This window comes from Anastrepha obliqua, chromosome 1 (assembly GCF_027943255.1).
Source record: "Anastrepha obliqua isolate idAnaObli1 chromosome 1, idAnaObli1_1.0, whole genome shotgun sequence".
NCBI lineage: Eukaryota > Metazoa > Arthropoda > Insecta > Diptera > Tephritidae > Anastrepha > Anastrepha obliqua.
Window position 1 is genome coordinate 95,260,089 of NC_072892.1, and position 13,388 is coordinate 95,273,476.

Here is a 13,388-nt window from a genome sequence, read left to right on the forward strand (position 1 = left end):
GTATATACGAACCCGGCAGTCAGACGCACTAGTTTTGAACTACCCTATTACGACCAGTTTGCTTTGCAGGTGAAGTAGTCATAGTTGGTCTGCTATCCTTTCTCCTTGCAAGCAACTGGTCAATTGATTGGGAATGCATTAGCATAATACGAGTTAACTTACTAGTAGTGCCATCCATCAGTGTTGCAGCGATTAGTGAACTACGAGGGGCGTTCAATGTAAGGAACTCGAATTAAATTCAATAAATTTTATTTTTAATGTAAGCTTCTATAGCTTCAACACACTTTTTATATTTTGAAGCTATTTTTGCAATGCTCTCTAAAAAATTCTTAACCGAGAAATCCGCGTTTATTGCAACTTTGCGCTTTTAATCACCACATAATGTTTTTTTTATGATGAATTCTTTTCTCTCGGGAGCAAAAAGTAATCAGTAAAAATCAATTTCGTACAATGGATCCGAAATCCGCGCCGTGTATTAAGCAACACAACGACAGTCTGTTTACCTTACCTTTTCTCATTATAGGGCTTTACACTTACTAGTAGTAGTAATTCTTTATTTATTTATAAATATTGCATCTCACATTTCAATAATTTATTGTATACAAAAATTCATTTAAATATATAAATACATAAATACATAAAGAAAGAAATAATAAATTTGTGGCAATAACAATGTTGTCTGTCACAGCTCAAAAATTAATCAAAAATTAAACTCTGCAATAAGAAAATCTCTGTAGCGTAAGGCTGAGTATATAAAGCAAGTTAGTCTTTTCCAATTGTGGCCGTTAAGTATATCTATTACTTCCACTTAATTTAGCTTCGCCGCTTATAGGTATCTTGTTCTGATCTCCCTTAGTACCGGATATCTTCCTAAGAAGTGCTGCATATCTTATTCCTCATTTAAATTGCACAAGGTGCATCTGAGCATTTCCATACATAGTTGCATTTAGCTTCAGTAAACCATATCTTGCTTTGAAAATTGTCGTAATGTCAGCTAATCGCATATCTTCTTCAATATATGATTCCCCTTTTGAGTAGTCTAAATATTTATAAACTCGCGTCGCGCTTAACTGTGCTTTTTGCCTTGCCATGTTGAGATCTTTTGTTTTCATTTGAGTAAGAAGTTGCACACAGCGAACTTGCCAGTCTATAACGGTGATTTTTCTTCAAACTTCAGACCAAACTCCATTTCCATGTCGTTTAGATGCTTAAGCCAAAACACATTTTTACTTAAGACGCCTTGTGTTAGTTTGTGTGGGAGTCTGTTGCAATTGTATTTATAAATGGTTTTCCAGATATACTTCATGTGTAGCTCTAAAGAATAAATGTGGCTATCTTCTAAATTAGTTTCTAGTTTACACTTTTTCGATTACTAAACCAATAAAATTCCTCTCGAATCACAAAATTCTGAGGTAATGATCTTTTCGATGGATAGAGTGGCTTACATTTTTCTAAAAGAGCACGCGCTTTACTAATTCCACTATATAGCCTTCATTCTTTAGTGTCATAGTGGTGAAACCACGTTTCATCCCAAGTAACAATACGGTCATAAATACTCATTGAAATTTGTATGCAGTGCTGCAAAAACTCTCTACAGCATTCCATTCGCATTTGTTTTTGGGGTGCCATGAGGGTTCAAGAGTTTCATAAATAATAGTGTGGATAGTTTCGTCTTTTCCGCTAATATTTTACCTTTATTCGGGATTACTACAGTACAATTTTTAAATTTTTTTCACATTTCTTCTGTAATACAATGATGGCAAGCGACCGACGGCTACCCTCTCGTCTAGAAGCAACCATTGTGAAGCAACCAGGCATACGCAAATAACTCAACAACATCTTTTCACCGCAAGCCCAAACCAACATGCCACTTTTGCAGCAATATTGCAGTCATATATTCAACACTTGGTTGGTTTTAGAGAGTATTAGACAAAAAACATTTAATTTACTAATCAGTATCAAAAATTGCTAGGAATACCATCCTATGTAAATATTTTGAGAATTTAAAAATTTTTAGTGCACTATAATTTGCGTAATTTAATATACTTTTAATGCTAAAGAGTTATATTCGGAGTCGATAGCCATTGTAGCTTGCTCCCTTATAGGTTTTATATCTATATATTTTTCCTAATAAATAATAATAATAAATATAATTTTTTTACTAAATCCCATATTTCGAACTTCGAAGACCCAAATCTCGATTTTGGAGGCTGACTTCGAAAGTCGAAGTAATAACTTTTTACTCATGACTAAATTTCTTAACCCTTTCGGTCCGAACGGGACTTATATGTCCCGGCACATGTTTGAAGATACCTAGCCTGGAAATTAAGCGAATTTAATGGACTTTATTTATCCCATTTCGTAGTTAATGCCATTCTTAACGGTATTTCCTTACGTTATTTGAAGTTAAATGTGTTCATTAGTCAAAAAACAAACACAAAAGTGGACGCGAATTTTGCAAGTGGTAGGTTTTTTTGCGATTTTTCGTGGTTTCTTCAAAGTTTACTGAAAATATATTTATTTATTGTGCTAGTGCTCTATTATTATATTGAGGTAAGTAAGTAAACGTTTTTGTGTTATATAAAAAATTACTGGCATTTTTATCCTGGTGGGACGTATGTGTCCCATCAGTATTCTTGTTTGCTCCTTACCATAAGTAAAAACCAATTTTTTATACTGTATTACTTGCTCATTGTTTTCTTCTTTTCACTTTACTGAAACTAAATAGATGTTGAATTCATAATAAAACAAACTTTTATATAAAACTATATTGGATCATAAAATACTAAACGGGACAAATGCGTCTATAAAAATACTGAGGGGACATATATGTCCCAGCCCCTCCCACCGCCCCTTTTTAACCGAATACAATTTTGATGGGACGAAAGGCTTTTATTTCACCCATTGCAACTATAACATACAAAATAATTTGTATTTCCGTTAGCGGCTTTCCGTACCGAAAGGGTTAAACAACTGATTTGGTTCAATACCCAGAAAAACACTAGATTTTGCATTGTAGTGTCATAAAAGAAGAATACTTGGTTTGCATACAGCGCTAATTGGTCATTTTGCACCCAGTACAATTTCAGTCATTCTTGAATGTATAGTATGACTTCTTGCACAATTCATAAACTAGTATGTTCGCTGAGTATTCTTTGTTTTTCATTACACGCACACATTTGTAGTTGCGCAATTTCAAATTAACGCGTATTTACACGTAAAAGAATAAGTTTGTTTTCATGCATATGCATACATGTACATATGTATATTTGTTAGTGCATATGCATCCATACAAACATATATAATCTAACACAGACGTACATATTTGCTCATATGGTTTTTGTGAAATTATTCGCGCGTACAAGCATGCAACACTTTTAGTTTATTATTTTTGCATAAAAATTGCCGCAAATAAAATATTACTATTCACATATCATAAAAGCGTAAAATTTGTTAAATTCTGATAATATTGTTTCAACAGGTTTTTATGTACCTACTCATGTATAATCGCATATGGCTTGCTATTTAAATAGAATTTGTTTTCTGTGTGTTTGGCCGCTGGTGAATGCGTATTTAAATTTTGGCAAAAAAAAACAGAGCGGAACAAAATACTGGCTAGTAACCTTTCGCTGAGATGTATAAGCGGTGCTCCAAATGAAGTGTGCAGCGGTGAAGAAATATAACATGACTAGAAATACAACTTTTACATGGCATTCAACCTTTCATTCAATCTATGTATGTAAATCTGATCTTCAAAAGGTTTAAATTATAAAAAGCACAAACAAAACAAAGCACACAAAAACAAAATCACGTCCAAAGACTAAAATCAGACAATAGACAAATAATCTTTTGATGAATTTAGCGATTAATGCAGCCGTATGCCCCAATCAAATTTCATCTATTTAAGCCATAATAATTGCATATTTACTGTTCATGTGCATACCAGCGTGTTAAGTGAAGAAACCGGTTAATAAAATCAGTCTAAATTTTGTATCAACATACTTGTATATGTGTGCATACATACACACGTGAGGTTTCTTCAAAGCAGAAGTAGGGCTAAGTAAATTTAAGCATATGTTTTCATATCTTTAGTGCACAAGCCCCCAACACGATCATATACTGCAATTGTGTCATAATCTTAAAACGCACGCATTTTGAGAAAAATGGCTTCAATTTTTTTTAATTTACTATGCCTCCCTAATACCATAGAAGTAAAGAAATACGGTAAATAGATATCGCCATATATTTTGTAGATATAATAAAAAAGAGCTTGTACAAGGTGGCTCAAAATTGACCGACCAATTTGGTTTTGAATAACGTTTTTACTAAATGAAAAAATGAATTTGAGTGATATAAATCTTTATTTGCACCTTTCAGTTTTTTCTTTGCAGTAGAAAAAATGATATCCGAAATGAAGTGGCTGCCGCCAGTGTTGATACCCAATTTATCCTGGTTTTATCACATTTTCGATGGATTGTCGCAAGATGTCAGGCTACAATTGTTCGCATTCCTTGTGCTGCGATTGTCTCAGGCTTGTTGGCATAAGTTCGCGACTTCAAGTAGCCCCAAAAAAGAAAGTCAAGGTGATTTTCTACACAAAATCGTCCACTTCGTTTTTTGATTGCTAAACATGACCGGCGGTCAGCAAGCATTAGCTCATGCACCGTTTGCACTTTGTACGGGAACATTGATACGTCTTTCACAATAATTCGTTGTAGGGTCCGCCTGGTAATGCCTAATTGCATGGCCCATCGTCAAGTTGATATTTCTCGTTCTCAGTGATATCGGCAGCCACAGCCATTATATTCTCGACTGAAGGACCGATCCAGTGTCGGCTACGCCCTGCATGGTTTTGTGTAGTCCAATCTGTTCGAGTGGAGCGGCTAAGCGCCGGAAAGTTTACCCACTTGGCGAAACATGATTTCCTAATCGGAAATCAACGTCGATATTCAAGTTGCGCCAACACCACCGACCCGGTTTTGATAAAAAAAATCAACACAATTATTCCACACTCTTGCGGAGTATAGCGCTCCATTGCCTATCTTTTTATACATACTGCAGCCGTCTAGTTCAGAAGTGTCAAAGAAAATTGGCTTACAGCAATCTTTTTTTGTTTTAAAATCTGCCGACACAAACAAAAATATAAAAATTGTTAGGAAAATTATGGTTAAAAACCCCAAAGGTTTTCATTCGTGTCTTTTTTTGCATTAAAGAAAAATCATTCGTGCCAAGCACAGTATTGACAGAGTGTCAAGAAAGTGGTATATTTATAAAGATTCGTATCTAAATGTGAAACAGAATTTTTTTCTTTTTTGCCAGAAACCGCACCGCAATCAATCCCAAGCAACTGTATTCACCGAACTTAGCCCACTGCGACTTTTTCCTGCACTCAAACCAAATAAATAAACCCATGAAAGGCCGAAAATATGCCGCTATTGAAAATATAAAAACCGTATCGCTAGAAATGTCCAAGGTCATACCTCGGGGCAATATTAAAAGTTTTACTAAAATTGGAAAAAGTGCTGACACTGTGTAGTGCATTATTTATGGATGTAGGCCTGCTATGAAGGAGCCAAAATATATACATATTGATGAATAAAGAAATAAATAATTTTCGAGATAAATAAAAAGTCACCTTGCTTTTGAACAAATCTTTTACATATTTTTTGATTGTGTTTGATATGGAAATAAAAAAAATTTACAACAAAGCAACAAAAACACGTTACGCGTAAATTAAGCGTAGCAGAACTTGTATGAAAAAGCAATTCCCTTTTCTCTTCAAGCGATCATTACTGGCAATCGCAAATTATTGAATTATTATATTTAGTACGGTTTAACTGCGCCTACGGTAAACTTTAGTCGCGCTGCTTAGTACGAAATTCAAGTATAACGCGTCGTTTAGTAGAAAAATGTGAGTGCCAGAGATTGTAGTAGTATAAGTGTTGTAATAAGCTTTTATAATTATCAGCGGAATTAGGAAGTTTTTGCTTCCACTATTCGACAGAATTTTCGGAACATAAAATGGAGAATGTAAACCTAAAAGTATATTATGAGCAGACCACTTTTAGAGAATAAAATCATAGGGCAACACATTATAGTTTTTTTATATTGTTTTCAATCTTTTTTCATGGACATTTTTATGCAACGTGTGAAAAGTGCTACAAATCGTTATCTGATAGAAATATTATTGCTAATGTTCTGAAGTAGATTTCAATGAAACTTATTTTTGTGGAATATTTTAACTCCTTAACTTCCTTTTTCAATCCTTCATTTTAACCCGCAGCTGGTATTGATATTCCCATTTAAATTGCTGATATCGAGACTCCATTTGGATCCCAATTGAAAAAAATAGTAAATAAATAAATATATAATAAATAGTCGTAAAAGCTAGATTAATTTAAAATAATAACCCTTTTTAAAATACAAATCAATTTTTTTTTTTTAATTTTAACCCATATGTTTTATTTTTATATCCAGTCTTTGACTTTGAGGACTTTTTTTCAGTCTAAAAACAATTATTAAAAATTAAAAATAAAACCTTTAAGGCTTTTTGCTCTGAAGTTAGTCAAATCAGGATATTTTCTAATATAAATAAAAAATTAAAAATAACAGGCTTAACTTAATTTGGAAATATTAATGAAAGCAAGCAGATTCCTTCAGAACCTTTTTACTTATTTGTAGTTGACAGTTGCAGCCCATTATAGCCTTTACTAAATTACTCTTGCATACATAGTTTTGATATCTTGAATATTGGTGAAATTGTTTTAGAACCCTTTTTCGGTTATTTGTAAGATGAGTTAGAACTAACTTGTTGAAATGTTGTAATGACTAATTAGGTGTTTATTTGAACATAATCTTGCTAAATTAATTTATTAATTGTAAGGCCTAATAGTAAAGCTCCGTGAAACTTCAGGCCAGCCCATGACTAAAACTCGGAGGAATTTCTTGTTCTCGAAATTTTCGGTCATTTAACTTACTTTGCCTCGAAAAGTTCTTTGCCGAAATTCCATGTGAATCGGTAAACTTGTAGAATGTGAAATATATTTTGAAATGGAACCAAATTAAAATGAGTCCTTGCCGACATCCAATGGTGTACATATATACATATCTTTTCGAAACGAATGACGTATATGGTGGCAGTTACGAACAGGTTTTGTATGTTCGCACTGTGGATGGGCTTCGTAACACTGCCTCACGTCCAGCAAAAAAATTTATTAATCTTATTATAGCCCATCTGCTTGAATACGCGCCACCAAAAACACTCCGAAACTCTTGTTGGACGGCAATGATAGTCTTCAGTGTAGGATAGAATTGCACAGAGTGTGTTGGAATTGCATGTCTTTTCATTCCAATTATACTTTTTTTCTAAATCTAGCAATCTCGGAGCAAAAGTCCTTAAATTAGTCTGGAGGTGCGAAAATTGATTTTTCTGAACTTAATAACTTAAATGGGCTCATGTTGCTGGAAAGCTTTTAGTTTATTACATGAGAGGCTGGCTAATGGCAATGAAATATACTCATCATATGGACTACCGGTTTGTTAATATTATATATATAAAGCCAACTACATGACTTTAGCTGCATAACTGCACGGAACACTATAGTGGTAACAAAGTCAAAACTAAATACAAAACGTTCTGTCAAAGAAATTAACGTATATTTACTTCACGTAAATCTCAATGAATAAAGAGCTGGAAGTACTTGATGTTAAATTCATTTTCAATCTAACTCTACTAAATATATTTGGCAATGAAAGGAGGTTGAAGTCCACATTCAAAAAGATTCAGAGCACCAAAGTTTCAAAAAGTGCGGTACCCATCCTATTGCCAACATTTCTAAATGAGTACCGAACGATTATTTCAATCATTCTAGACTTTAAACGGAAAAATTATATTAAAAAAATCACATGGAAAGTTTGTTGTGAAAACCTATACATGTAATGTACGGCAGTTACCGTGACCGACTTTGTTGGTGCACGACTAGCATTCGAAAGTGCCAAGTGAAGCCAAATTGATAAAATAAGTTATTTCTACTAGCAGTCGCCCTTTGGTAGGCGATGGTAAACTTCCGACTGTGTTTCTACCATAAAAAAGCGCCCGTTCAGAACCGGCGTTAAATTATAGGCCCCTCCAATTGTGGAAAAACATCGAGAAGCGCATCACAAATAAGAAGGGTAGTTTGGTTGAATACTCAAAAAGAATGTGAGCGCCAATTATATGCAGATATAAAGATATAAAGGGTGCTAAAGTTTCAAGAGCCGGTGTTGATTTTGAATAAAATACAATTTTTTTAGAAAATTATTGTTGCTCGATTGTGTATCTTTCCATGGTTCAAGTTGAATTAGTCTGAAATTAAAAAATGTCAAATGAAATGCAGAAAAAACTTACCGTTTAGGTGTGGTTCACATTCAACATCGGCCCTTGAAATTTAGCCACCCTTTATATATATTTTTATTGCTGCTTATTGGCTTCAACGTTTTTTGCGGGTAAATGCCCAGATAATTATATATGTATATGCATATACAGGATTTGATTGAAAAGTAATGAGCCTTTCCGCGCGGAGCGTCTGCCAAGCGATCAACCAAATCGGCTGGTGGGGGAAAATGATCGTTGGACCTTCCCCTTCTACTAGAAACCGGCCCCAGTTCGCTGGCAACAGTGGTGCAGTCAACATCGCTCCGCGCGTGAAAGCTGTTTTAAAAGTGTGTTCGGATTTTGCAGTGGCGAAAATGCAGCGATCGTTGGAGCAACATTACTCGCGTCGCCCGGGTTCGGCCCGACCTCGTCAACAATTGGACCCTTCATCACGACAATGCGCCGGCGCACACCGCCTACCTCTGCACCTCTGCATTGGCCAAGAGGGGGGTTCCGGTGCTTCCCAACCCTATAGCCCAGACCTGTCCTCTCCGGGCTTCTTCTTGTTCCCGCGCCTGAAAAGAAAGCTGAAGGGGATGCGTTTCGACTACATCGAGGTGATCCAAAAAACTTTGACAGCCGAATTGAACGCGATTCCGGCGGATAAGTTTAAAAAATGTTTCCTGCAGTGGAAGGACCGCTACCAGCGGTGTATTGACGCTCAAGGGTCCTATTTTGAAGAATATTAGTTGTATAAGCCAAAAGGTTTAATAAAACTGCTAAAAAAAATAAGGCTTACTACTTTTCAATCAAACCCTGTATATATGTAGCATTAAAATTTTTAATTAATCTTGTGATAAAACTTGTGAATGAAATGAAATTACCAAGAAAAAAAAAACTGGCGACAGTTGCATATTTTGCCATAGTAATTTAGTCAGAGAACGGGCACATTCTCAAATGTTAATTTTAAGTTAAAAAATAATTAACAAAAATATAACAATTAAAAATATGTAAACAAAAATAATTATAATAAAGTCATTTCAAAGGTATGTTCATAAATTATTTCCATGTAATGGCCAAGTTGTAAACAACAATAAAAGTCACTTCTCCTGTTAGACTTGGATTAGACTGTTAGATCTTCATATAATGTACTTATATGTATATGTTATATGTTACTGTATTTGTAAATTAATGCAAATATTATATAAATATTTTAGAATTCGTGCATTAAATAATAATTATAAAACAGGTTCATATGCATGTATATACTTATACTTTTTACCGCGGTCTGACACAAATGTGCTAAAATCTAATTAATACAATCTACCCTTTTTGGCCAATTAATTTTTGAATATTTATTTAAATTATTTTTTATTTTAGTACAATTAGAGACTTTAAAGCTTTTGCATATTTTATCTCTTTTAAGGTATTTCGTTCAAGCGTATTTATTCCTCTTCTTCATCAGCTTCTGCGTCTGTACTCAAGCTTACGATTATATTAGTCGAAGGTCGCAGCCAATTCAACGCCAGAACTACCAATATAAAGAACTTATAAATATGTATGAATCGCGTAATTTAGAGTTTGGCTTCCCTAGTGAATCCGAGCGGCAGGCAACACTGCGTGATGGGCGTTACAATCCAGATAGCCCGTTACCAATCGATGTGGATGTTTATTATTCACGTGAGTATGGGGTGAGCTCTATAATCATACCGTGGATTTTAACTTTAAATGATAAAAGAAAAAGGATGTATCGTTTTTCAATATTTATATTTCTGGAAAAATTGCAAGCATTAAAATGATTATAGGGATACACCATAAAAACTTTCTTACTATTCATACGAATAAATAGAAACATAACAATTTCGTATTTGAATAAAACAGAGGGTATTTGAGATATCCGGTTAAAAATTTATTCACAGCGTAGCACATAATTTATTTTTAGTTGAAAAAATCCTGTATGGGACCACCAATTGCATGTTTACAGTGAACGTTTCTTTGCAACCTGTTGACTATTTCACACACGATATTATTCTTGAGCTACTTCAACGTTGCTGGCTTGTTAGCAACAACCAGTGATTTAACCTAAGCCTATAAAAATAATTCCAACAATCTTAAATTCCAAAACCGAGGACGTTACTTGATCGAACCATTTTTGAGCTTGAGAACTTGAGTTTGATTTTCATTGTTGAAGAGTAATTTTCGATAAAACTCAGAATTTTCTTCAAACTTTCCAGAGCCCTATTCGAGAACTTTCGGTCCATTAAGTTGTTCAAAACCTTTTTTGCCTGTAGATTTTGATATTTTAAGTGTACTGTGCAAAACCCTTTCACAAATTTCACCATAACGTGGACTGAGAGGTTCTTATTTCCTGTAAAAAGAATGGATTCTACTACTTTGACTTGATAACGGCTGCGATATTAAAAAAATAAGTATATAGTATGTGTGTACTTCTGTTATTTCAGCGCGATATAGGGGGCCAACGATTTTTATTACAATACCACGTTTTGGCAAAGGCGTGCCCTATTCGCTGGCCTATCTAACAAATGTTCGAAGACCAAATGGCACAGAGCTGCAGCCGTATCCTAGTTATGAGTGGCATTGGTCACATGGCAGAGACTGCAATGGGCTTACCTCAGTTTGCCGCGTCCATGTGTGTAGTTTATCCAGTATCCTACTTTCATGAATTTTTTTAACGCTTTAGCCTTTTTCTAGATTGATCCCTGTGGCAGAATGTGGATCCTCGATAGTGGCGAGATAGATAATACCCAATATTGTTCGCCCCAAATCGTTGTCATTGATTTAGCTACAAACAAAGCGCTACATCGCTATCGTCTACCTGAAGCTATGTTCAAACGCAGCATCAGTCGCTTTGTTACACCATATGTGGATGTACTGGATCCACCACCACATGGGCGTTGCCAAAGAATCTTCGTTTATATGGCGGATGCAACTGGGTTTGGTATTGTGGTCTATGACGTGCAGAGAGCGCTGTCATGGCGCATTGAAAACAAATACACCTACCCCGATCCGGATTTTAGTACACATACTATCGCGGGTGAGAGCTTTGAGCTTCTAGAAGGTACAATTGGGCTATCTGTAACGCCAATAGAATTGGGTGTCCAACGTTGGCTTTATTTCCATTCGTTTTCGAATGATGCACAAGTGGCAATTCCATTGGACATCGTCAACAATAGCACATTTTGGGAGAACGGCTTAAGTTCAGCTATATCAAATCATATATTGCTCGGCAAGCGTGGCGTACAATGCGCTGCATCTGCGATGACATCAAATGGTGTGCTTCTGTGTGGGCACTACGCACCCATTGGACTATTTGGCTGGAATATTCTTACGCCCTATGCAGCACAAAATCGTTTCTTGCTGGCTGAGAATCCTAATACGCTGCAATTTGTTAGTGGTCTGAAGGTGATAACAAATCGGTTGGGTAAAGAAGAGGTATGGATGCTGTCGAATCGTATACAAAAGGCTTTTACTGGCAGAATCAATTACAATGAGATTAACTATCGGATAATGCGGTGTGGTGTTGATGAATTGCTGCTGGGATTGCCTTGTTAATCCTTGTAAAGGAAATAAAGAAAAGGAGTTGAGTGAGGTACGCCCAAGGCATACTTACTTGTATATATTTATACCACTTGCTGTACAAATGTATTGTTAGAGTTATATTAAAGTTAGTATACATCGATGAGATGCAATTGAAAATTTATTGATTTTGCAGATCGAATCTCTTTTATATATACTTTCAAGTGAATCAGTCAAAGCAGTAGGATAATTTGTTGTATTGAATTAAGTTGCTTAGTATTGGGAGCCAGAGTATACGCAAATAATAACAAAGCTAGTTGTAATCAAAGCAAAATACATACATACATAGTAAGCAAAAGCTTGTTTAATAAGAAACTAAAAAGCGAATTAAAAAAAATCCGTCCGTATTACTCTGAGAAGAAGCTAAGAAAGGCAAGAATGCGGTACAGTAGTTATGAAGGAAAAATAAATTTTTCTAATTTGCTCGCAATTATTTAAAAACTCGCACTAAATCTAAATGTACCATTTATATTGCTTTAAGAGTATACGAGTGTTTGTTTATTCACTTATTTATTTAATTATGAAAAGAGCAATAATTATAAATAATTATTCTACTTAAAAAAAACTAAAACACTGGCTACCATGGCCTTCCGCTATATATAATAAAATTTAATGGTGCATATTTTTGTGGTGTATTTTAAGCCAATATTTTATACACGTGTGGGTCACCTTGACCCTTATTTTTCAGAATCTAAAAGATATTAAGCTGATGAGATCGATGAAGAGTTAAAATGCTCCACAAAAATATTTCTCGGAAAATTTTAGTTGAAGACTACTCATATTGGTACATACAAAGTGGCGTAAAATTAATCACGCTATCGGCAGATATCTTTCAAATTTCGTCGTACGTGAATCATATTTAACACTTGTGAACTAAACAACTGCAGTACACAGACAAACAAGCAATGGAGCGCGTAAAGGGCGAACTAAATATTTCCATCACTTAAAATAGGAGGCGTGGTTTTAAAGTAAGTACCGTTTTTAAATTACGCCGCCGCAGCGCTGCGGTCGCCGTTTAGCGCATACGCGTACCCTGTTGGGCCGACTGTGAATTGCGTGCTGTGATACGGTTTCTCTGTGCTCAAGGCTTCAAATCAGTTGACATTCATCACCAAATCAGTAAAGTGTATGGTGAAAACATTATGACTGATGGAATGGTGCGGGAATGGGTTAGGGCCTTTAAAGATGGCTTCACAAACATCATAATTAGGAACGAAGTGGGATACCTTCAGTCATTACCGATGATGACAAAGTGAAAACAACTGTGAAGCAGTGGTTGTCTAATCAGGCGACAATCGACGATGGCATACAAAAGCTGACCCCAAGATACGATAAATGACTCATTAGTAATGGGAGTTATGTAGAAAAGTAGAGTAAAGAATTGGCTTTCAAGTGAATAAATTATTTTTGGAAAAAATTTACTTGTTGTTTTTTTATG

General features: G+C 35.1%; 1 protein-coding gene across 1 annotated transcript; it reads left to right on the plus strand.

Moving 5' to 3' along the window:
* Positions 1–4,630: 4,630 nt before the first annotated feature.
* LOC129236042 (major royal jelly protein 1-like) lies at positions 4,631–12,280 on the plus strand. Its single transcript, XM_054870231.1, has 4 exons — positions 4,631–4,665; positions 9,780–10,033; positions 10,816–11,003; positions 11,066–12,280. Exons 1-4 carry the CDS (start codon positions 4,631–4,633, stop codon positions 11,924–11,926), a joined length of 1,338 nt encoding a protein of 445 aa, XP_054726206.1. The 3' UTR covers positions 11,927–12,280.
* Positions 12,281–13,388: the final 1,108 nt, after the last annotated feature.